At 46.8% G+C, this 25164-nt stretch overlaps 1 protein-coding gene across 1 annotated transcript in view; it reads right to left on the reverse strand.

The window, feature by feature from the left end:
* Positions 1-8642: 8642 nt before the first annotated feature.
* Positions 8643-25164, reverse strand: part of IQCA1 (IQ motif containing with AAA domain 1) — a 146153-nt gene continuing 129631 nt past the window's right edge. Inside the window, exons 15-16 of the mRNA XM_058533276.1 lie at positions 19537-19623; positions 8643-8867 (exon numbers count right to left, since the gene is read on the reverse strand). Coding sequence (XP_058389259.1) covers positions 8652-8867; positions 19537-19623 — 303 coding nt within the window. The 3' untranslated portion in view covers positions 8643-8651. The remainder of the gene's footprint in view (positions 8868-19536; positions 19624-25164) is intronic.

Raw genomic sequence — 25164 nt, forward strand, 5'->3', positions numbered from 1 at the left:
ATAGGAAGATTGTGAGGTTTACACGAGTTAATAGAGTACCTGGCACATAAGTAGTCAATAAGTATTAATATTATCATGATTATTACCATCATTATCATTAAATATTTCCCCCATCATGTCCATGGAGCAGGGTAGAATGTGTCTGGAGAATCCACAAGACCTTAGCTTGACATGTTGTCAGCAGTACAACTAGGTAAAATTTCTCGGGGCAAAAATGATCTGCCAGATTACAAGCAACTACAGCCACGGTATCATGTTATTTAGCAGTGCAACGATGTCATTCCATCTATCCATCTGTTCCATAAATTTGCCACCAAACGAGCTTATTGAACATCTAGTTGGGGCCAGGCACTGTGCCAAGCCCTGGAGCTACAGGGCGGGGGGGGGGGGAGGGGATAGTGGTGATGGTGGTAAAACGACTCAGTTTCCTTAAAAAAATGAATAAGTGATCAAATATGGCAAGAATGGACGTGAGAAGCACGCGCATTCTCATCCCAAGTTATAAAACGGCAGCATTTCTTTGTCTTGAAGAGAATGATCGGGTAGTTACTTGACCTCAAGCACCTATAACAGATAGAAAAGCTTCCAGAAATCACTTTAGAAATTTCAAAATCCAGCTAAGAGAAAGCATAGCTTTTAACACCTAAACCTAGCTCCTCAGAATAAGAAAGAAAATTATTATTTTAGAAAGGAGAAAAAAATTGGAAAAAGAATATGATATATGACTTGAAGAGGATAAATATTTGCAATTAATATTAATAAGGTTTAAAGAGTTAACAAGAATATTAATTCAAATGCTTGGCAAAAACTACAGTTTGGAGTTGGAAATTTCTGTTTCAGTTTTGCTAGAGTAGGGCTCAGGAAACTATGGCTGATGGGCCAAAAGTGGCCTGCTATCTGTTTTTGCAAATAAAGTCTTATTGGAACGGAACACAGCCATGCCCATTCAGTTATCTACTGTATATGGATGCTTACGCGCTATGATGCAGAGTTGAAGAGTTGTGACAGAAACTGCACAGCTCTCAAAGCCTAACATACTTACTATCTGGCCCTTTACGGAAAAAGTCTGTCAACCTCTGTGTTAGATCATTATTGCAGGGATCAGTATGGTGACTATTTTACACCTTCCACTGAAGCCTTAGTGGCAACGCAGGAGGGAAACACAGTTTTTAGAGTTGAGGAAAAGTGGTACATTGTAGAGGGAAATGTTCATAATCTCAAGTAGGCTTCCAGAGATACGAGGCTTGACCAAGAATTCCAATTCGCTTTCTGCTGATAGCATGGCCAATATTGTGGTGGGCATCATTGCACGGGTATAATTCTCCTCCCTCATCTTCCCAGTTGGCCAAGAAAACTACTTTCGGGTCTAGAAAGAGAATACAATTGTATTCATTTTGATTAAAAGGATTTTGAGGAGTGCCCACTGGCATGGGCATCAGGGACTAGGGCTCTAAGGTTGATTGTGTTTGGATAAGGTACATAACCCTCTGCAATTTCTTTTCCTCTTATAAAAGAAGGATTAGAAAGAGTTGATTCTGAAAATTTCCTCCAGATCTAAAAAAATTCTGTGAACATCTCAGAATGTATTCAAAAATTAGGAAACTCAATTTTGGTGAGTTCTCTCGTGATTGCCTATTGCAAGTGCACTGAAAAATGAAGTGTACCAGGACAAATACGGGGCAAAAACAGCATTGGCTTGAAATACACTATTTAGGGAATGGTTTTCTCTATGCAAAAGTTGTTCCATTATGTGAAATATGAAATAAAAACCAGTGAGAGCCAAGAGAAGGGTGTGTGTGTATGTGCGCATGTGTGTGTGTGTTAATCTAATGGTTTCAAAGCTGCTACTCAATTTTGCAATCTGGCTGTTAATTTATAAGGTCATGCACCACGATTTTCCTAAAACTTGGAAGAGCCATGCTTTACTGCTAAGGCTGGAAAGATTTTGTGATCCAAAAATTTCAAGTTTCCAAATATCATTGCATATGGTAGAGTTCAAATTCATGAACCTTAGGACTAGAGGGAGGAGAGGAGGTAATGTGACAAGAGTTTGTTGCTAAGATCTGGCCATGCAGGGGTTCTGTTTACCTTAAAGCTCTCTTCTTCCTCTTGGTATACCGGACTCATGCTGGTTAGGGCTGCAATAAACTCGATTGCTGTGAGTGGTTTATGAGTTTGCTGGCAGATTCTCCGGTCTGTGAGCACAGCTTTAAGCACTTGGACTATGTGACCCTGGGTGAAGCCATCGCTGACCTTTGCCAGGCAACTTATATTCAAGGCCTTAGTAATGACTCCTCCATTGCGTTGAATGATCTCTTTCCACAAAACTGTTGTATCCAAGATGGTGGAAAAGACACAGAGAGCAAGGGTCACCACAGAGAAAGCAGTATTAGTCTATTCTCAGTACAAAGTTGGATCTCATCAAGAAAGGAATGCACAGGAGGTCTACTTCAATTTATTAGTAACTCAAATGAGCAGAAAGCCACATAACTAAATGCTTTCCTCTGAGTGATTGTCAACCATAAGACACACATGGCAATGACCGTGTGGTCTACACATCCCCAAGTCCCTTGTGAATTGACAAGGAAAAATTAAACCACAGTCAATATAGTTTTAGTTTGAACACCTTTACAGATGTTCAAAATCTTTCAAAATTGGAAATTCACATAGGGTATATACGGGATCTCTGCTCATCAGAATATTATATTTTCCAAAGTGTTGGGATAAGTAGGAGTTTGATATTTTTTTTAGCTATAAAATTCATGTCTTACATTATTTTTATATGGAATGATGCAGATTGGAATTAGAATTGGATGCAGATTCCAATTTCTATTAGCCACTGCCAGGCTCAGTTTCCTTTGGGTGTAAGACACTGTATTATACACTGTATTAAATAGAGCAATTTGACCCTTATTCTCTTCCCCAACAGCTGTAAACACCCACAGGTTGAAGGATGTACTGGATGGGTGCCCAGTTGTTCTCTGGGTTAGTGGGACCTGGGGTAACCGAGAGACTTCACTCAGAACACAGGGATGTTGTGAAAAAGAATTATGAAATAATTTCTGATGTCTACTTAACTTTGGAGATAGAATGGACTTCCATGCAGCCCTTAAATAATACCCGTGGAGAACTACCTCCATTCTGTAAAGAGAGGTTCCAGGAAACTAAATGAGAGCGGCCGTCACTGGTTTAGTTGTACCCAGACAGTGAGGAAAGGTGAGGCCATCTGTCTCAGAGCCCGTCTCAGCACTGGGAAGACCTGGTCAAATGTCTCTAAAGCATTTTGAACTTCTTTGAGGAATATTTGAAACAGTTTTTAAAAAAATGACCACTACGACATGATCTGAGCACTGTCAGGTCTGTTAAATGCTTATCTCACCCAAATACATTGATCCAAAAATGCTTGATGAAGTGAACAGCTGTAATTACTGTCAAGGAAGAGAATGACTTGCAATGGAGGCATCAAGGGTTGAGAGCTGCAGGGAGAGCAGCAAGGGCCACGGTGCCTCCGGGTTGGCCTACAGCAACGTCTACTCCCTGGATCTACTCTGCTACTTCCTTGGTGGGTTTATTTGAGCTTGAACCCATCTTAGGTTTACCAGTAAAAGGGGAGTAGTCTTTCAAAGATTTGAATAGTCTTTCAAAGATTTACTTCTGAGGCTGCTGTGAGAAATTAGTAAAGAATGTATAGAATGCCCTTGGAAGAGCACTGTTCCAGAGTATGGTGGGCACTTTATTTTCAGTAGCAGAATTACTGTTGTTTTTGCAAATGATATTATTATTATTTGTCATTCCACTTTGTACCGAAGTTTCCTAATGCTCATTAAACATCAATTATAAAAGATAACACCAAATAAACCAAGAATATTTTAAAGCGTATTTGTGTAAAGACAGATTGCAGCAGGTGAGGACTGCCCTTATCTAAATATAACTGCTGTAGAGTTAGAAATCGGAAAATATAACCATGGTAAAAATACACAATGACACCAACAACCAGACTACATCATCCCTTGGGATCTAGCGTGTCTCCAGTCCAAATTTATAACATCTATAAAAAGTGCAAACAGATCTGAGTGTGACTCTGCAGGCTGAGAAGGGAACATGTTTTGTGGGACAGTCACAGGGGACAGCCCCTGAAGCTGAGGACCCAGTAGATACCCCAGCTGGGAACCCAGAACAGCTTCAGCCTTGGGCACCCATGGGCAAAACTCCTACCTGTGGCATGGGGTGGACCAGGCAGTGGGCAAGCAGCGAGGGCCAAGGGCTCCCCAGCAACATAATAGTCAGCTCTCTCCCCTGCCTGCCTGTTCAGCTACAATAGTCACAGACTTCCAACCTTCCAACCTGAGGAATCTCTACAAGTAAAGATTCATGAGCAGTGGAGCCAAAAAACTATACTTACTCTGGTAGAGTGTGTATGTGCAAACACACTATAGATCACTTAAAATCTGTGGTACTTGGTATTCAGGTAGAGTTTGATCCAGATTCCTCAAAATGCATAAATTGTTGATTACTTCCCAAAGCTCACTAATTTTTAATGGAGGCCCAGTAAGTGAACTCTGTGGAGGCAGTCACAGCTACAGCCAGATTTGCCCACTTGCCCATGGTCATCTCAAGATCCAGAGAATGGGAAAGAGAATCAGGTTGGACTTCCTTCTCGTGTTTGATGAACTAGAGTTACTAGTTTTTCAAAGAATAGCTTCTACTGCTTTTACAAAGCCACCGGCTCATGGGTTCTTGACCCTTAAATAGCTGCTGTGGGGCTAAGAGGGGAGTCAGGTGTGGAGGGAGTCACAGCTTGGTGGGCTCATTGAGGCGGGAGCCCCACAGCCAGCACTGGAGCCATTGGCAGGCTGCCGAGTCTTGGGCCGAGGAGAACATAAAAGCATAGCACACCAGGGGCAGCAACGGGTGTGGCATTGAGGACTGGAGGCCAGGGAATCCAGAGGGCTGAAGGCAGCCGAGGTGCTCTCCAGGCCGAGGGCTGTATTCCACCTCCCCCTCTTGGATGCACAAGGCTCCTCACTTCTTCAGACTAATTTACCATTCTCCTCCTCTTTAGACTGAAAGGAATCTGGTCTTTGGGCCCCCTTCTCTGCTTTTAGAATTCCAATGGATTCCATCCTGGCTGGTGCTTGAGATGATGTATGTAATATCTTAAAATTCATTTTTATTTGGGATTTTTCAAAAGCATGAGAGGTAAATAAGATGATTTAGATGAGCTTCTGGCTTCTGAAGCCTCGCATTCCAGAAAAATCAGAAGACGTGGACTGGACTTATCCGACCAGACACTGGGTCCGGGGCGGGAGCCTGTGATGAATTGGGTTATTAGCAAAACAGACCCCAGGGAAGAGAGGCAAGAGGAGGAAGCATTAGGAATGTGGAGCCAAGGAACCCAAGGGGATTTCTGGGGACTAGACAAGGCATTAATCAACCTCGGGGGTGGATTTTCTTTGCAGAGACATTTTGAAGGAAGCAGCTAGATTTGGGGAAAGGAGGTAGATACTGAATTATATTTGGTAAACCTCAAGGACTGCGTTTCCTCAGGCTGAGCCCCCCTTGGCTTCTCAGCCCCGTCACTCCCGCACACCGCCTCCAGGAATTTGAGAAGAGGGACAGCGAATGCTCCTGTACACCTTCGGCGCTCTGCTGCCGGTAGATAGATGGCCAAGCAAGGGCCCAGGTTATGGATTTGCAGCACATGCTTTATGGGCTGGAAGAGACCATTTTTGATCACTGCAAAGACAGGAACAGTCTTTCTTTAAGATGGATGTGCCAGCCACTGTGGCTATGAAAACTTCAAGGTCACTGGAGGAAACATTGGACAGCATTTATGAAGTCTGCAAGTATGGCGGTCTGAACAAATCACCCACCAAGAAAATATGTGAGAAGCATGTGGTTTAGTGGACAGAGCCCTGGGCCTATGACAACTGCTGTACGTAGGTTTGTCCTCTGCCCACAGGGAAGGGAAGCTTTCTCCTTCCTTTCCCATGATGCTGCTGTGAGGAGATTCAGGTTGGAATCTGTAACGGGATCTGGGTCCCTAGAGATGCCTGGTTTTTTACCAAAAGAACACAATTGTCCCTGTTATACATCAATAGCTTCATTTTTAAAGGGCCTATGGTTTTCGCAAACAATGGAAACTATTCAATCCCAAGTCAAGAAGAATGCTCTAGCCCCTTAAAATTAATAATACTCTACTTTATACCATTAAGCTTGCTTAAAATATATGTACAATACAAAAAAAAAAAAAAAAAAAGAGAGAGAGAGCACGAGGGAGGAAATCTGACCAAGGAGGATGAGAGTGGGAAAGCTCTGACAGAGCCAGGAGCGTGGAATCCTCTGCACTGACTCACAGTGGGCTGAGACTGCTGGTGCTCAGCTCTGTGTGGACTCCCTCCTTGGCTAGACTACACATCCCTGCCCCCTTGAACCCCGGTGGAGCCATGTGAGTCATTCTGGCCAAGGTAATATGGACAGAAGAACTGTGGGCCCCTTCCAAGTCCAGTCCCTAAAATCTCCTGTGAGATCTTCCGTACTGTCTTTCTCTCTTCCTTTGATGCTGGCTGGATGCAAAGGATCTAGTGGAGGGCGTGGAGGCCCTAGAAGATGGAGAAGCCACTAGAGGGATGGAGAAATAACTGGGACCAAAGTCTTTCTGTACTTTGCATTTATGAAGCCAGGATCACAATTCATGAAGACAGAAATGAGTGCACATTGCAAATGTGGCTAATAAGCTAGGAATTTATAATATGTGGGGAGTAGAGGATTGTTCTTTTGGCAAATAACATTGACCAGGAGCTTAAGACTAACCAGAAAGGACCATATATCCTCTCTGTTTTGGTGGTGCTCTAATATCTGGAGAAAGATTAATAGAAGCCAAGTCTGACCTAATCATTTTTACTACTACCATTAATGCTAACCACTGCGACCACACTGCCACGCTGCCATCACCTCTACCAGTACCACCTCCATGACCACCATTATCTCCATTCCCACCATGCTGCCACCACCACATCACCAACCTCCCTGATGTCACCCTCACAACTGCCAATGTGACCACCATCATCTCCATTCCCACCATGCTGCCACCACCACACCACCAACCTTCCTGATGTCACCCTCACAACTGCCAATGTGACCACCATCATCTCCATTACTGCTATGCTGCCACCACCATCACCACCACTTCCAACACTCACACCACTATCACCCTCTCTATACCAAATCTATCACCACCACCAGCACCGTGGGAGGTAAAGATGACCTCTCAGTGAGCCACACCTACAGTATTCATACCCTCGTGTAGTTGCTGACTTTGAGTCTGGGCTGCCCCTGTGACTGGCTCTTGATCAGTCGAGCATGGCGAAAGTGACTGTGTGACTTCTGAGCCTGGAACCCTTCCAGTTCTGCCTGAACCTCTTGAAACGTTTGCTCTTAGGATGCTTCCTCTTGGGACCTAGCCACTGTGCTGAGCAAAGCCACATGGAGAGGCCAGGTGTACGCTGTCTGGTTGACAGTCCCAGCTGAGCTCCCAGCTGCCAGCCAGAATCAACTCCAGTCATGGGAGTGAACTGCCTTGGACGTCCAGCCCTGGCGAGTCTTCAGACGACTGAGTCCAAACTGGCATCTGACCGCAACCTCCTGAGATACTTCAAGGGAGAACTCCCCAGCTGAGCCCACTGAACCCCCAGAACAAGTGCTGGTTTAAGCCACTGGGGAGCTGTGTTACACAGCGGTGGGTGAGAGACACAACCACCAACACTACCATTGCCATTCACCACCCCATCACGCTCTCCTCCTCCACAACCAGCACATCTTCTCTTCCTCCATCTCCACCACCACCACCCACGCTCTCCTGGGAGCTGAGACGGTGCTGGGCGCTCTGCTAACCTCATAGAAGGCTCACACCAGCCCTGTGAAGTAAACTGTTCTCCTACTTTACAGATGAGAAAACGGAGGCTCAGAAGGTCAGCTGACTTGTCAAGGTCATCCAGCTATTCGGCAGCAGAGCCAGGATTCAGAACCAGGTCTCATCAGAGCCCATATCTCAAGGCTCTTTCCAATTTCATTGCACTGGCTCCCAGGGTCACTTTTTTCTATTGCTGCTATTTAAAAATATGTTTCCAAATAAGTGGATTTTGAATCTGTCTATTCAAGAAGAAAAAAATGGAGAAAGTAAGCTCTTGTTGTAGTTAACGCTGACTTGTATAAGTAAATCAACATGCTCCTGGACTCATACTTTGAGACTCAGGAGATGTACAAAAACCAACCTGGTGGCAAGAAATGCTGCTGTACGAGAAAGACACCATCACCACGGTATAAGATAGGTGACCCTAATCTACCTGTCAGAAGAAAAATCACACATGCAAGAGCTTTTGTCAGCTTCAGGGCCAAAAATAATAATCCCTGTCCAGTGTTCTTTTGTCTTGGGTAAAAAGAGATCAGTTAACAAACAACAGAACAAAGATGTATGTTTTGCTCTTATGACCCAGTGGTTGATATTCACAGAACTGAGCATGGCTGACGTCCAGGTGTGCCCCCCTCTCCAGTGCACGGGGGTCCCCTTGCGACACCTTCTGACGATCGCTGGGTGATGAGGGCCACCTTTGGCTTTACACATCTGCAAGCCACCACTGGACGGCTCAGCCTCAGTTACCCACCATGGGAAGGGGCGAGGGGTACTTGCCGTATCTGGAAGCATAGTCTGGTCTGGGAATCAAAATAATTTTTTGGTAAACTTTGCAAAATGATTGAAGTTCAGCATCGAAAGGACGCTGTGTGGTCCCCACAATCAGAATCCTGTCATCTGGTTTTAGGAGTTTCAGGATTTTAGGGAGCTGTTTTTTCAGGCGTTTCGGTTCGATCTGGGAGAAAGAGAGAGGAAAAAAACATGAGCCCACGTGTAGAAAAAAGACTTAAGAACTAAAGAACATTCACGGTTAGAATGCCCTGCACGTACATTTGTTCGAGTGATTCCACAGCTCTGAGAAACACAATTTCTTACACTTTGTCCTGGGCCGGTTCTCGGGATGTGTTTCCTCCTTTGGGTGATTTGAATTGCTGGCACTTCCTTTCCTCAATCTCTGTATTCAGCTTTGGAAACGAGGAAGGAAGGAAGCACCTGACTGAACGTTCTCGCACCTTAACCCTGAGAATGGGAAATAGTGGCAGATTTCCAAGCGGAAGGAGGTGGCTGGGGTTGAGAATTAGTCTGCGGTGCTCTGAGTTCCTCTGAGCTGTTCTGAAGGTGGACTCAAGATTTCTTTTGCTGACTGCCATGACATTGAGGGACCGGAGTCCTGGATCTCATGTCTGAAAAACACCCAGTTCCGTAACGGCCTGCAACTTCTCTCTCTGAAGCAGTTTGGAAAGAGTTTGAACCTGTATTATTTTAGTATCATCTCAGCTCTAAGGAGGGAGAGGAGGAAGATATGAGGTACCCCAGGGAGGATGACTTCCAGCCTGTGGGGGTCAGATTTGGCCACGTTGCCACGGCAACACATGGGCTTTGAATTAACCTTGCCTGGCAGAGGGGAGCCAAGGAGAAGTGGGGGAAGGAGGACGTTAGGGGCGACGGAGAGGACCTCCACAGAGACACCTCAGGCAGTCTGAGCCATTTTTGCTCCCATTTGGCTCAAGGGCAATTGAGCGAATTAGAATCTGAATGTTGAGCCAGAGAGTTAAACATCCCACCGCCTGGCTTTCCTGGAGCAGCCCCTGCACACTGTGAACACGCCATAAAGCCAGGGCACCTATTGTCTGGGCCACGAGCTAGGAGAGAGCCCTGCACGCAGGCAGGGCCGGTGACATCTAGGGAAGGGAGTGGGTGTTTGATAAATTCCACCCTGTGGAATAAAAATGAATGGCAGGGTGTTGGAGCCACAGTGGGCAGGAGGGGATGACAGAGCTGTGTATGATTTGCGGGGCCTTTGGGACAGGGACACTCACGTGCTATGGAGCCCTGTTCCATGGGAGGCGCTTTGGCGGCCCAGTATCTCTCTGAGTCTGGCCCTGCAGAGTTGGGACTCAGGGCTGGGACCTGCCAAACTGCTCTGCACCGTAGAGGGGAAGTGTCAGGTGTAACAGTGCCCCCTGGAGGGCCGGGGTGCCAGCGGAGGGGGGAGGGTGAGAGAGGAGTCCTTAAAGGGAAGGGCAAGGGGGCACCCCTAGGGGTGGGTGGCTAGACTGGGTTCTGAAGCACGAGGGTGTCCACTCTGCATTGTGAGGCTGTAGGCCGCGCTGTGCTCGCAGTGGTAGTTTGCATCCTTCCTCTCTTCTTCCTTTTGACCAGTGAAAAGGCCAAGTTCCATGTCTGGATTGACAAGGTGCAGGAAGGAGGCTGCGTGAAGCAGAGCAGTTCCCTTGGGCCAGTGGGAGGAAAGCCTGATGGGACGTTGCAGAAACTTGGGGGCTTTGGCTTTGGGGTTTATCTTGATCTCCAAGGACGGGACGGGGAATTAGTTCTCTCACATCTTTGCTGTTGTTAGCGCCGTTGAGATGATCAACTCCTAGCGCCCCCGCGGACAGCAGAGTGGAACCCTGCCCCCTGATTTTGCACCATCCTCTCATCTTCCATTGCTCTATCAGACGATGCTCCGCTGCTATTCACTGGGTTTTCATGGCTAGTTTTTTGGGAAGTGGGTGGCCAGGTCCTTCTTCCTAGTCTGGAAGCTCCACCATGGGTGACCCTGCTGGTATTTGAAATACTGGTGGCATAGCTTTCAGCATCACAGCAACACGCAGCCACCACAGTATGACAATCGACAGATGGGTGGTGTGGTTCCCTGACCAGAAATGAACCTGGGCCGTAGTGATGAGAGTGCTGAATCTTAACCACTACACCACCAGGGCTGGCTCTCCAGCATCTACTTTGCACTTATCACTTCTTACACACAGGCTGGTGATAAATCTTCAAGCTCAATAATACTCGTAAGTAGCATCTATTGAGTGCCTACTGTGTTCCAGGTACTTCTCCTAGTGCTTGACAAGAACCTTCTCACTTGATCCTCACAGCCTTCCTGGGAGGGGGACACAGTCCTCACCCTCACTTGGGAGGTGTGGACTTGAGGCACAGAGAGGCTGAGTGACATCCCCAAGGCCCAGAGTTCATGAGCAGGACCCCAACTGAACACAGAGGCAGTGACTCCAGACTCTTGCCCCTCCCTCTACGCTGGGGTCCCCTGAATCCAGGGGGATGTGCGATGGGGTTTGCTTCTGCCCCCAAATCCTGGGTAAGGGCCTATCCTAATTGAGGGTTACAAAGGAGACAAAATACATATTTTTTTTATCATATTACGTTCTGTTATATTATAATATTATTTTATTTATATCACTATTATTGTATTTATATCAGCTTTGTTGAGCTATAATTCACATACCATACAATTTGCCTATTTAAAGTATATAATTTAGTGTTTTTTAGTATATTCACAGAGTTGTGCAACCGTTACCACAATCAATTTTAGAACATTTTCATCGCCTCCAAAAGACCATATCCATTAGCAGTCACTGCCCATTCTCCTCCAACCCCCTTCTCTAGACCTAGGCAACCACTAATCTGCTTTCTGTCTCCACAAATTTGTATAATCCGGATATTTCATATAAATAGAATCATAGAATATGTGTTTTCTGTGTGTGTGTCTGGCTTTTTTCATTTAGCATATTTTCGAGGTTCGCCCATGTTGTGACATGTATTAATACTTCATTTTAATTGCTGAATGATATCCATTGTACGGATATGCCACATTTTATTTACCCATTCATCAGTTGATGGACATTTGGGTTGTTTTCACTTTTTGGTTACTGTGAATAATGCCACTGTGAACATTTGTATACGAGATTTTATGTGGACACACGTTTTCATTTCTCTTGGGTATATACATAGGAACTGAATTGCTAGGTCATATGGTTACTCTATGTTTAACCATTTGAAGAAATGTAAGACTGTTTTCCAAAGTTCAAAGGGGCTGCACCATTTTACCATCTTAGCAGCAGAGTATGAAGGGTCAAGCTTCTCCATATCCTAGTCAACACTTGTTACTGTCTGCTTTCTTTTATTTAGCCATCCAAGTTGGTGTGAAGCAGTATCTCAATGTGGTTTTGATTTGTATTTTGCCAATGGCTAATGATGTTCAGCATCTTTTCATGTATTTATTGGCCATTTGTGTATCTTCTTTGGAAAGATGTGTATTCAGATCCTTTACCCACTTTTTAATTGGGTTATTTATCTTTTTATTATTGAGTTGTAAGAGTTCTTTATATGTTCTAGATACAAGTCCCTTATCAGACAGATGACTTGCAAATATTTTCTCCCATTCTGTGGGTTGTCTTTTCATTTTCTTGAAGATGCTTTTTATAGCAAAAAAGTTTTTAGTTTTGATGAGGTGCAATTTAATTTTTCTTTTGCTGCTTATGCTTTTGGTGTCATATCTAAGACCCCATTGCTTTATCCAAAGTCACAAAGATTTATGCCTCTATTTTCTTCTAAGGGTTTTATTTTATTTTATTTATTATTTTTTTGTGTGAGGAAGATCAGCCCTGAGCTAACATCTGCCAATCCTCCTCTTTTTGCTGAGGAAGACTGGCCCTGGGCTAACATCCGTGCCCATCTTCCTCCACTTTATATGGGATGCTGCCACAGCATGGCTTGCCAAGCAGTACGTTGGTGCGTGCCCGGGATCCAAACCAGCGAACCCTGGGCCACCACAGTGGAGCGCGCGCACTTAACCACTTGCGCCACCGGGCCGGCCCTAAGGGTTTTATAATTTTAGCTCTTTTATGTCTTTGATGCATTATGGGTCGATTTTTGTATACTGTGTGAGGTAGGGGTCCAAATTCACTCTTTTGCAGGTGGCTATCCAATTGTCCCAGTACCATTTGTTGACAAGACTCTTCTTTCTCCATTGAATTGTTTTGGCACCTTTGTCAAGAAATCAGTTGATTGTCAATGTAAGGGTTTATTTCTGGACTCTCAGTCTATTCCATTGATCTACATGTCTCTCCTTATGCCAGTAACACACTATCCTGATTGCTGCAGCTTTGTGGTAAGTTTTGAAACTGGAAGTGTGAGTCCTCCAACTCTGTTCTTCTTTTTCAAGATTGATTTGGCTGTTCTGGGTCCCTTGAATTTCCATATGCATTTTAGGATCAGCTTGTCAATTTCTGTAAATAAGCCAGCTGGAATTTTGATGGGGATTGTGTTGAATCTGTAGATCAATTTGGGGATTCCTGCCATCTTAACAACACTAAGTTTTTCAATCCATGAACATGATGTACCTTTCCAGTTATCTAGGCCTTTAACTTTTTTCAACAATATTTTTCTAGTTTTCAGAGTAGAAGTCTTGCATTTCTTTTGTTAAACTTTTGCCTAAATATTTTACTCTTTTTGATGTTACCATATATGGAATTGTTTTCTAATTTCAATTTTTGATTTTTCATTGCTAGTGTATGGAAATAAATCACTTTTTGTATACTGATCTTGTATCCAGCAACCTTGCTGAACTTGTTTTTTAGTTCTAATACTTTTTTAGTGGATTCCTTAGGATTTTCTACGTACAAGATTATGTCATCTGCAAATAGATATAGTTTTACTTCTTCCTTTCCAATATGGATGGCTTTATTTCATTTTCTTCCCTGGTGAGAACCTTCAATAGAATGTTGCATAGAAGAGGCAGCCTTAAGGGGAAAGCATCCAGTCTTTTATCATTAAGTATGATGTGAGCTGTGGATTTTTTGTAGTTGCCCTTTATCAGATTGAGGAAGTTCTCTTCTCTTCCTACTTTGTTGAGTCTTTTTTATCATCAAGGGTGTTGGATTTTGTCAAATGCTTTTTCTGCATCTATCAAGATGATGATGTGGTTTTTGTCCCTCATTCTAATGATATAGTATGTTATATTAATTGATTTTTGGATGTTAAGCCCGGGATAAATGCCACTTGGTCATCGTGTATAATCCTTTTTCTATATTGTTGGATTCAGTTCAGAGGAGACTGTGTAATGTAACTCACAGCATGGAAAAGATGGGATTTTTACAGCAAACTAAATCCTGCAGGCTGGCTTGAGGTCAGACCACCAGGCCTCTTCCTGTCATTTCCTCCGGCACCCACAGGAGTCCAGAGCCTGCTCCAGCTCCGTCAGGAGGAAAAATGGCCCTGCATGATTTCGCCCTGGAAGCCCTGAGTGAGGATTGGGGAGATAGAGGAACTCAAAACAGGGCAAAGCAAAGGAGAGGGATGATCTGGAACGAGCCTTCTGAAATCCTAGATTGGGCAGCCCTGACAACGAGGATGGGAAGCCACTCCTGAAGGGGCTGCTCCCCAATTGTCACCCAAGGTCTTTGCAGAAACCTGCCGTGGCTCAGACTCATGCTTCTGGGCTGGCCTGGGACACGGAGGGATGTTTGCTAGGCCTTTACTTTGATTCTGAATTTCCCCTGGGGGCCAGGCTGTGAGCAAAAAAAAAGCCCAAGGATGGAACTCCATAACAAAAGGCAGATGATGTAGCAAATGGTTAAATGCACAGACTTCAGTTCAGACAGCTTCCATCTCAGTCTTGGCTCTGCTCTTAACAGCTGTGTGATCTTGGGCAGGTCGCTCAACTTCTCTGAGCCTTAGTCCCTGCATCTGAGAAATGGGGAAAATCATTGAACCTAACTTATAGGGATGCTGAGAGGATTGCATGGCATACCGTGTCTGACAAAGTGCTTAACAAGGAATAATTATTCTGACATATGAGTGCTGGTGGGAAATCAATGCCAGCTCTGCTTTGTTGAAGAGTAAAGGTTTTAAAGGGGAGAGTCAGAGATACTGGGGGCTTTGTGATTTGGAGGAAACTAGCAATATTGCCAACAGAGCTCAAAATGACTGTGTAAAAAGCTCCCGTCAGTTCCCATTGCACAAGATGGTAAGTCTTCAACTGCTCAGCTCTGAGAAGCTGGCTTCTGGCCTCTTGCCACTCAACAAAAGCCCTCTGCTAAGATTCTGGAAGGAGACTCCTCATAGGAATACTACCCCTGTGCCAGGAAACAATCCACTGCACTTAGAGAAGCTTGGAGAGTTTGGCAGTATTCAAGATTCACTTTACCAGGGTGGATCCAAAGCACTCTTATGAAAAGTGGTTATATTTTTTAAAAAACTAAATAACTCTTTGAAAATGCAGGAGGGACAGCAGCTTGGGGTGGCGGGTAGTGATGGAAGAGGAGAGTGTGGGAGGGTCCCGCCTGAGTTTGCAGCATCGTGAGGGAGGTGTCCCAGGGGTGATTCCGGGCGATTGCAGCTGAGCTTTGGGCTAGGGATGGAGAGGGGCAGTCACTGGGTTAGGGGTGATATGTGAAGCCACGAGATGGTGCCCAAGGAAGGCAAGGAGAGAGAAAAGGGCCACGGGCCTGGGATGGAATCTCAGGGAGTACCAACATCTCTAAGAGGTGGGTAGAAGTGCGCGAAGGTGACACAGAAGAAAATGTTGGCAGGGTATGAGGACACCAGGAGAAGGCAGGGCCATGGAAGCTAAGGGAGGAAAGAGTTTTACAAAATGGTGCATTTTAACCCTGTTGAATGTAGCAGAAAGGGAGAGGAAGGGGATAGAAGTGTTCATTGGCAAAATGGATGTCAAAGAAGAACCTTATGAGAGCAATTTCTGTGGAGTTGGAGGGCAGCAAGTGGACAGTGGTGGGCTGAGGAGTGGGTGGGGATGGTGAGGACAGACAGGTGTTTTAAGAAGCAATGGAGAACAATGCAGGTGGTGGGGGCAACTGGGACATGTGTGCTGCACATGGGAGCTGCCCAGAGACTGGTGGAAGAAGGACTGATCTGAGGGCCCTGGTGATGCTGGAGACTGCCATTCTGTGGGGGTAGAGACACACTTGCACAGTCTGAACCCATCCCCAGCAGCCTAGTTGCCATGGTGACAGTGATGCAGTCAGCCTGTTCTGAGGCAGGAGATGATATTGCTACCTGCATGTCCTGAAATGACAGGGACATCTGAACTTAATTAGCCTGTTTGGATTGCTAATGTTGATCCTGGCTGCATCCAGAGTGACATCCTCACTGATGGTGAGGCGCAGTCCCATCAAGAGGGGACGGAAATGAAAGGTGAATCCATTCCATCAGCACTCCCTGTACTCCGGCCACCTCTGTCCAGTTCAGAGCTGCATCCATTATGCTGGAGACCCACACGCTCATCCATCATACCACCCAACATCCCCACCATCACCTGGCCACCTCCACAGCCACCGCCCCTACCGCTGGGCCTGCCAGCCCCACACAACCGTATAATTGCGTGCAATTTCAAATTAGTGCCTAGCATCCACACAGCAATTTCAATTTGCTTTTCTGCAGTCAGCGCCACAGAACCACGGCTGCACCCAGCTCCAATAAAGCGAGCAGTTCCCTCGCGGAGGCCCTATTGTGATGTGGGGAAGGCTCCAGCTAGATGAGGTAACGGAGGGTAATGGTGCAGAAAATGCAGCCGCAGACGGCTGTGCCTCATTCTTACCGCCTTCATCTCCTACACAGACAACTGACTGGCTGTGTTTGAGCCGCAGACGGTGGAGAGGCCGGCTCTGCTCCCAGAAGGAGGAGAAGGGAAGGGGCCCTGTCCAGGCATCTGCCCGGGGCAGGGGGCTGTTTGTAACCAAGTGTCAGGGGTGGGCTTACGGGGATCGTGGGTCTTCCTGAGAGTCTAGTGGTGAAAGGGCTCCTCAGGGTGCTGAGGACGATGGGAGGGGACGGTGTGCCGTCAGGAGTGTGGGGATTCGAGAGAGCTGCCCCTTTGGCGCTAAGCCCAGAGGGCCCATGGGCCGTTTTCAGGATGTGGTTCAGAGTGACCTGGGGGCGGGGAGGGGTGGCGGGTGGACGCGGGTGTAGTTGAAGCCCGCGGGAGGGCAGACCGGGAAGCCAGTGGCTGGCACTCAGTGTCATCCCCCCTGGGAGCGGCGTCCAGTCGGAGAGAAGGGCTCAGCCTCTGCCTTCAGATGGATGGACCTTTTCTGAGCCCCAGAGCCCCCTCTAACCAGCTGTGCATCCTCTCAGAGCCTTTGTGCTCTTCTGTAAATCAGGGGAAGGCTGCCTCCCTCCCAGGGTTGCTGGGCGCTTTCCTGACACATGCACTGTGCCTCCAGGGCCTCCTCTTCCTGCTGCAGCAGTCCTAGGTTTGGGGGCCAGGTCCCTGCATCAGGGAGTGCTGCACTGGGGCTGTGGGTGGTGGGCACAGCAGACTCCTGCTTTGTCTGCAGGGGGAATTCTTCTCTGTTTCTCAACGCCTTTGGGACAGAGGCTGGGGCAGGTGCTAGAAAGGCCGCCGGGCTCCCGGGTGGCCGAGTGATGCAGCGAGGAGCCAGAGTGACACCTCCTGGGTTCTGCACCTGCGGACGAAGCTGCCACCCTTGGTGTTTGGTGGTCTCCTTTGGAATGTGGACGGCCAACGCTTGCGGCTGCCCGGGGCCCTGGTCCCTGAGAGACTCAGGTGAGGGCAGAAGTCAGAGCCCGGGGGCTGGGAAGGAGAGCAGAGCTGGCCCAGTCCTGGCCCCACAATCCCAGGAAGGCGGCAGGAACCCTGCAGCCCCGCTCTCCGAGGGGCAGGCCCAGCACGTAGGGGTGAGCAGGGACCCGGGGCCTGTGTGGAGCTGGAGGATGCGCACACAGTGGTTCCCTCCTCACTTCGCTCTCCTCCAGCTGGGGCGCTGGACCCGGGCCAGGACCGCTGGTTGGAGCGTGCACTCCTCTTGCTCTGTCTGTGTGGGACGGCTCAGGGCCCCAGCTGGCCTTGTGGACGTTCGGGGACCCAGGGAACCCTGATGAACCCTTGTATTCATCAGGCGTTCTGGGATTTATCCCAGGGCGTGACCCGTGGTCTGTAGTGCAGTTAACACCCCGGACACACGACGGACTCTTCTAATGCAGAAGTGGACAGAACAATGTCCGATTTGTCCACAACAGAGACTCTGCTACCAAAGGCCTTCATTTTCTACAGGAATAAAACTAGTCGGCACCTATTTTTGTGGGAATCAGAAGTTGTGCAGAGAGAATATCTCAGTGTCACCAACGGGAGGGCCGATTCAGGTGAAGGTTCTGGAGACTCAGGTCTGTCATCTCTCTCCTTTGTGGCTGCCTGCTCCTTCCCATGGACTCCCTTTATGGGAGGTGCCTACTGAATCCACATTTCATTCCCTGCTGTCAGCTCTCCCTCAAAGCACCCTCCATCAGCACTGCCCCAGTGCTCCTCTGGCTCTTATAAATGAGTGTGTTGCCTTCCTCATATTCTCCATGGACTCAGGTGTGCAGGAGGGCAGATGGTTGTAATTGCTGACAGCAAGCTGATAGCTCCAGGGGGTCATGAGAGAACGTGAGGGGGGCTTCATGAACTCGGAGACTCTTCTCTTTGGAATTCTTTACTTAGACAGTTAAGGAAGGGGAAGCTCAGAGAGGTTAAGTTACTTGCTCAGAGACACACAGCCAGCTAAAGTTAAGGGCAGAGCCAGCCTGGAACCCACATTTCCTGTCTTCCCACTCCCCAGGCTGACGTCCTGGGGAGAGCAGTACCCCTTGACCGTTAATGAGACAAAACTTCTGACGACATCAGGTGTGACACCTTGGATTCAACACTGCCCTGCATTCTCTTTAGATTTGTGATCTGCTTCCCAGGAGCTCCAGCCTTCAAGTTTGCATCTATGCGGACTTTTTTTTTTTTTTTTTTCTTTCAATGTAACCACTTGGCCAGCAGAGGGAGCTAACTCCTAGATTCCGGGATTAAATAATAAATGAGTCCTCTCAAGAGTTTCTGAAATGACAGGGCAATCAAGGCTCATTTGGGGAAGAAAAGATTGAGCTCTCATTCTTTATCCAAATCATCTCTACCTGCTAAAAGTGATGTATAATACATAAGGATCCAAAGTGATTAAAATCCTTATGAATTTAATCAGAAATTCACAGTTAACCACTATTTGCTTTGGTGCAAATTGATGTGGAATAACAATCGTGTGTAGCTGCAAATTTTTTTTAACCTGTGGGAAATTTGCTGGTGATTTGTGGGGGGAAGTGCGGGGGAGGGGGGCCGTTGAAAGGAGAGAAAAGAAGGAAGGAAGCAATGGAGAGAAGGCTCCCCGGAGGCCCCGACGCGGTGCACTTAGCAGTTCCATGGACGGCCTTTGTTCATAAATTTCAGGCCTTTTGCTATTTATTATTATGAACAATAGGAAGTCCTAATAATAACTCCTCCGTGTGCTGTTTGCTCTAACGGAGCAGAGTTCTCTAAATCATTTCTTACCTCTGAATCGTATGTTTGGGCTTAAAGCTCCCCCTCCCCTCTTCCACACTTTCTTTCATCTTTTTTTTACTAGATTATGCCTCATAAAATCAGACCACTGGATCCTTTCAAATACAGACAAGTACTTAGGGCAGAGAGAGATGGCTGCCCCTCCGCTTCCTTCCTTCTTCCCTCGCAAAAGCAAGACCTTCTCAAAAAGTAGAGGGAGTCCCTGGTAAGGGGCCCCTCGGAGGAAAGAAAGGGCCAAATTAAGAACTGATGGAGAAACCCTCACCATCCTTTCGGAGTTGGGAACTTTTTTGTAGAAGGTTTTCTCTGTGTCTCCAATCCATATCACGGAGGGCTGGAGCTGCTGGGCCACCTGCAAGAGAAGGGAGACCCTTGGTTGCAAGTACATTTCCCTCTTGGGCACAGACTTGAGCCCCAGCCAACACCAAGACTTGGTGGCTCCCTATGACAGCTCTCGCCGGTGGCAGGGCCTCACAGGGGTCCATGCCATGCGCCAGTGTACCCTCCTTCCCAGCAGGATGGGGGCACCACCGCGGCCTCCTCCCACTTTATGGGGCAGGACACACTCAAGGTCTGCACCTTCTGTTCTAGGACCCTGAGCACCTCCACTTGGTTTGGTTTGAAATAAACCAATAGTTTTCTGCTGCCAACGAACAGGGAATTGGGCCATGAGTTTTAATTACAGCCTCCTTGCTGCTCTCGGGTTTATTCAAGTTTGCTCATCGTGAGAAAAACCATTTCAGCACAAGGGCCCCCATGATGCCATTTGTTCGTCTCCCTGTAGCTGTGCCTTTGTGGCCCAGGTTTCGCCTAGAAAGTGCCTCTGAGCCCCTCCAGGGCGGGCAGGGCTCCGCAGCCGCGCTGGGACTTACCTTGGGCCCGAGAATAATTGCCACACGCCTAACAATCTCTTCAAAGCGCCCCCATGAGAGCGAAGTGCGGGCATTTTTGCAACAATTTGTGCTCTGTGCGAAACTGTGACAGATAAAAGCCGTCTGCAGCCACAGCGAATACAGTGTTATGTACTCCTATTTTTATATTTCTTAAAACATCATTAAGGCAGCGGGTGTGATTTTTAAACCAAGACAGGCATTTAATAAATGATGGAAAAAATCACTAGGAATGCTGTGGCCGTGTCTGTTCCCCCAGCTTTATGTACCAAGTGAAGCTGATTATGCATGTTCAAAGACAAAGTGGATTTAACTCCATCCTGGTGCCAGTCCGACACCTGGGCTGGCTGCATTCACAGCCCATGCATGCTGGGATGTTCACAGAGGAAATGGTACTAGCCAACCACTGTTTGGTAGGCATTATTTTTTAGACCCAGAGCCACAGAGTTTAAGAATTCAGAATCGCAAGTTTGAATCCCACTACCGAGGCGGTGCGGGGTGGTGTGACAGTAACAGTGAGCGCCAGCAGATAGCGAGCAGCCGTGTGCCAGGCCTGAGTGTCACACGCACGGTCAGGACCACGAGGACTTCACCTGCAATAACTCCTTCACCCTCACTGCTGCTGTATGATGCAGGCACCATTATTATCATCCTTGTTCACAAATGGGGAAACCGAGGCTCAAAGACCTTAAGTGACCTGTCCAAGATCACACAGCTAGAAAGTGGCAGAAGCAAGCTGCAAGGCCAGGCTGATGGCTGTCAAGTCTGTGCTGGAAGCACGGCCACATCCACGGGTTCCCTCATTTACTGAAGCCAGACACTTGGGTATCCACTCTTGCCTCATCAACCAACATCTTGCAATCCCAAAGTCTATCCATTCTACCTCCTAATCTCCTTCAACTCCATCAGTTCGTCCATTCTCTCCTCTCCTTACTTTAAGTCCCTCAACTTCTTTCCAATGTGGCCTGGCCACTGCTGTCAGAGGGATCTAGCTAAAGTGTCAAGGGGGCAGCCTCCAAGGAACCATTGTTCCACTAAAAGCTATTCTGAGTTTAAGTCAATATGATCCAGCTATTCCACTACTGGGTATTTATCCAAAGAACATGAAATCAATAATTCAAAAAGAGTTATGCACCCCTACGTTCATCGCAGTATTATTCACAATAGCCAAGATGTGGAAGCAACCCAAGTGCCCATTGACTGATGAATGGATAAAGAAGATGTGGTATATATATACACAATGGAATACTACTCAGCCATAAAAAAGACGAAATTGTACCATTTGGGACAACATGGATGGACCTTGAGAGTATTATGCTAAGTGAAATAAGCCAAAGACAAACACCGTATGATTTCACTCATATGTGGAAGATAAGCAAACACACGGACAAAGAGAACAGATTAGTGGTTACTAAAGGAGGAGGGGCTTGGGGGAGGGCGAAAAGAGTAAAGGGGCACATATGTGTGGTGACAGATAAAACTAGACTCTTGGTGGTGAACACAATGCAGTCTATACAGAAGCACATATAATGATGTACATGTGAAATTTACACAATGTTATAAGCCAATATGACCTCAATAAAATAACTAAAAAAAAGCTTCTTTACTTCCAGTCCCCCATAAAAATAAGAAAATGAGATACTGTACGTAAAAGGTTTTCAGCTTCATAGAAAAAAGATATTTTCTTTATAATAACAAAGGCAAAATCTTATTCTTTTCAGTCCCTCTTAAAAAATCTTAGTTTTAGAACCGAAAGCAATGGAAAACAATTCTCACAGAAACAATTGTCTCTTGTCTCAGGCTACATCGTGCTCTTGCCAATGCCACAGACCTCGCCTCTCCCACGTCCATTTGGCAAGCAGAGGATTTTCCACAGTTTTTATTTGTGTGCCTCTATTCTCTTTATCCGGTTTTTCTTAATGGGAATCGCAGATGTGGGTACCAAGGATTTCAGTGGTACTTTTTCTCTTTCTGTTTTTAACAAAGTCAGCTACCTAGACGGACTTGAAATATAGGAATCTTCTTAGCTCTGGATCCTTTTGAGCCCAACAGTCTTATTTCCAGTACCTGACTTGAAGTTGTTTTGAAAACCTGGTCACTCCACCCCACTGAACGTGAAAGTTAACCATTGTTCCCTGAACTTGATGCTCTTTCAGGGTGGGTGGGGGAATTCCACACTTCCTGTATTTTTAACACGCACCTGTGGAGGAATTCCTTTCCCAGGACCCGTCACCTGCTTTGGGGCCCACAGGGCTGTGTGGAGGACTCTGGTGGTGACGTGGTTTGGATGGGCTCAATTGTGATCAAATGAAACAGAGAACATTTCCCAAGCAAGTTCTTTCACGGTAATAATACAAGGAATGTTCATTTGCAAAGTGCCTTGGTGTCCACGACACCACTTCTGCCCTCACTCGCCACGTGCCACACACTGTGCCAAGCACGTCCCACGCCTCCTCCCGTTGTATACGTGAGCTCACGGAGGCAGAGAGAGGGGCAAGTAATGCACCCCTCCAACAGTGGGGAAGTGTCGGACCTGGAATCAGACCTGGGTCTGCCTGACATCCCAGGCCTGTGCTGTTAACCAGGCAGCACGCAGCCACGTTGGGTGGTAGACAAGATACTGATTTCAAAGCATCTTGTTACTCTTGACCCGTATCCTCCACTATCACCTTTCATTCCAGCAGGAAGAACTCTAAAACCGTCACCGTCTTATCCTCCTGATCGCGAATCGCTGATTTTCCTGACCTTCCTCAGTCGCCAGCTGGTCAGAGGACACCTGGTGACCGTGCTCAGTTCTGGGCAGAGAAGCGAGGCACGGAAAACTGGGCATTCAGGGGAAACCTCCCACCAGGAAGGATCGAAGGAACTGAGGCTCTTTTCCTTGGAGAAAGAAGACTCAAGGGGGTAATTAGCTGTTTTCAAATAGTTGAAAGGCTGTCGTGGGGAAGAAAGACTGGTTGTATTATTTCTGGCCCAGCATGTAGAAGGAGAGCCGTTCTCTCACTTCTTCATTCACAGAGTGTTTACAGAGGAGTTTTGATGTGCCAGGCACTGTGCTAGGTGCTGAGGTCCCTGCACTCAAGGAGCCCCCCAATAGAAGGGGAGGGCAGACGTGAGGCTTTGAGGTTGGCCTGGGGCTGCAGCCAACGATGGCAGAGGAGCCATGGGAATGGATGGAGGGATTCCCAAGCACGGGGGAGAGTGGATGAGGGCAGACGAGGGCTGGGGGGTGGGGACCACAGGGTGAAGATGTTGGAGGAGGAGGGTTGGGGCTGAGAAGGAAGAGTAGAAGGGGGCACAGAAGATAGAGCTGGCCCCAGAGCCCAGAGAAGTCAGAGGTGCAGCAAGGGAGTGGGCAGTGGTGGCCAATGCTGGCCCGAGGGTCTGGCAACCAGGATGTCATTGGTGGTCTTGGCAGGGCGTGGAAGGGACAGAAGCCAGGTGACAGGGAGCTGAGATGTGAGTGGGACAGAGAAAGAGACAGGGAGAGTTCTTTCAGAAAGATGGGCAGCACAGAGCTTGGAGATAGCATGGGATGGGAAGGGAAGGCGGGACTGGATGACCTTGGAGACAAGACGGCTCATCCTCCCTGCCCCTGGACCTTCTGGCACAGGCAGTGTGCTGGTGAGACAAGGGGCATTTGCAGATGCACCAGGGCTGAGCTCTGAAAACACACCTCCTGGAAATTCGGTCCTTTCTTATTGTTATTGCAAATTCATTAGTAAAGATTTCAGAATACATATCCAGAGTGACACAAACAACACTCTTTGCCCCCCCCTCGAGAATTTGCTATCCTTGCAGACTCTTTCCGACATCTGTATTTGCAAAATTGAGATTCTCCACATCCACTGCTTTATATTCTTGTTCCCTTAATACGAAATTTATTTCTCCAACATCATTTTAACATGATGTCTCATAATTTATTGATCTAGCCCTGTGTTTCTGAACATTTGGATGGTTTCTGCCTTCTTACTAAACCAAACAGTGCTAAGATGAGCACTTTGTGATGACAGCATCACGAGAAGCTTCGAGGTTGGAGGGCTGTGTGTTCTTCATGTTTTTACGCGTGTTGTCAGCCTGCCCTCCGGGAGGTTCTCAGTTCACACTCCCTCCAGCCATAATAAGTGGATCTGATTTCCACACTCTTCTCAACAAGTATTAGCAATAAAAAACTCTTTGCCAACCTGTTAATGAAAAACGGTATCCTTTGCTCTTTTAATTTTCATTTAGCAATGAAAAGCCTTCATTTAAATTACCCACAGGCAGTTGGAGGTCATGGGCAATTAAATGTAATTAATTCATAATTGAACTTTTCAGAAGTTACATAGGATAGTTTACTGTAGCTGCCAGTAGAGGGCTCTTCAGTCCTATCAAATATCACTACAGGTTTTCAGTTTTGTGTCAATTCTGGAAGAAAGATGAATTTCCACCCACATATGCCTTTTCAGATTCTGGGAAGCTCTATTAAACAATTAAAGACATTTTCCTCCGTGTGAGTTTTATGGATTTGATCTTTTGTTTCCTCCAAAGAGTTGCTGTCAAACATTCACTATCAGAATTAGATTCTCTTGGGTTAGGATATAGTGGTTCAACAATGAAAACCTGTTTGTATTTGGCACACTTGAGCTACTAATAAGATCTGCCCAAGTGACTATTGGAAGCTTTGGAAGTTCTTTTTCAAAGAGTCGTATTTTGCTTGCCATAGAGAACCCTAGGAAAAAAATCAGCTACTTTTTTCAGTGGTTGTGTCTCAGTTTACCAAACTGAAAAGGACCATTCATCCACCCACCCACCCACCCATCCATCCATCCACCCACCCACCCACCCATCCATCCATCCACCCATCTACCCATCCATCCATCCATTCCACACATATCTGGTGAGCATCTTTGATTGTCAGGCTCCATGGGGGGAGGCAGGGGACATCTGGGAACTGAGAGACATGGTCCCTGCCTGCAGAGTGTGTAGCTTCCTGTGTCTGAATGGGAGTTGCTGGGTACAGT

The sequence above is a fragment of the Diceros bicornis genome, chromosome 37, assembly GCF_020826845.1.
Source record: "Diceros bicornis minor isolate mBicDic1 chromosome 37, mDicBic1.mat.cur, whole genome shotgun sequence".
Classification (NCBI taxonomy): domain Eukaryota; kingdom Metazoa; phylum Chordata; class Mammalia; order Perissodactyla; family Rhinocerotidae; genus Diceros; species Diceros bicornis.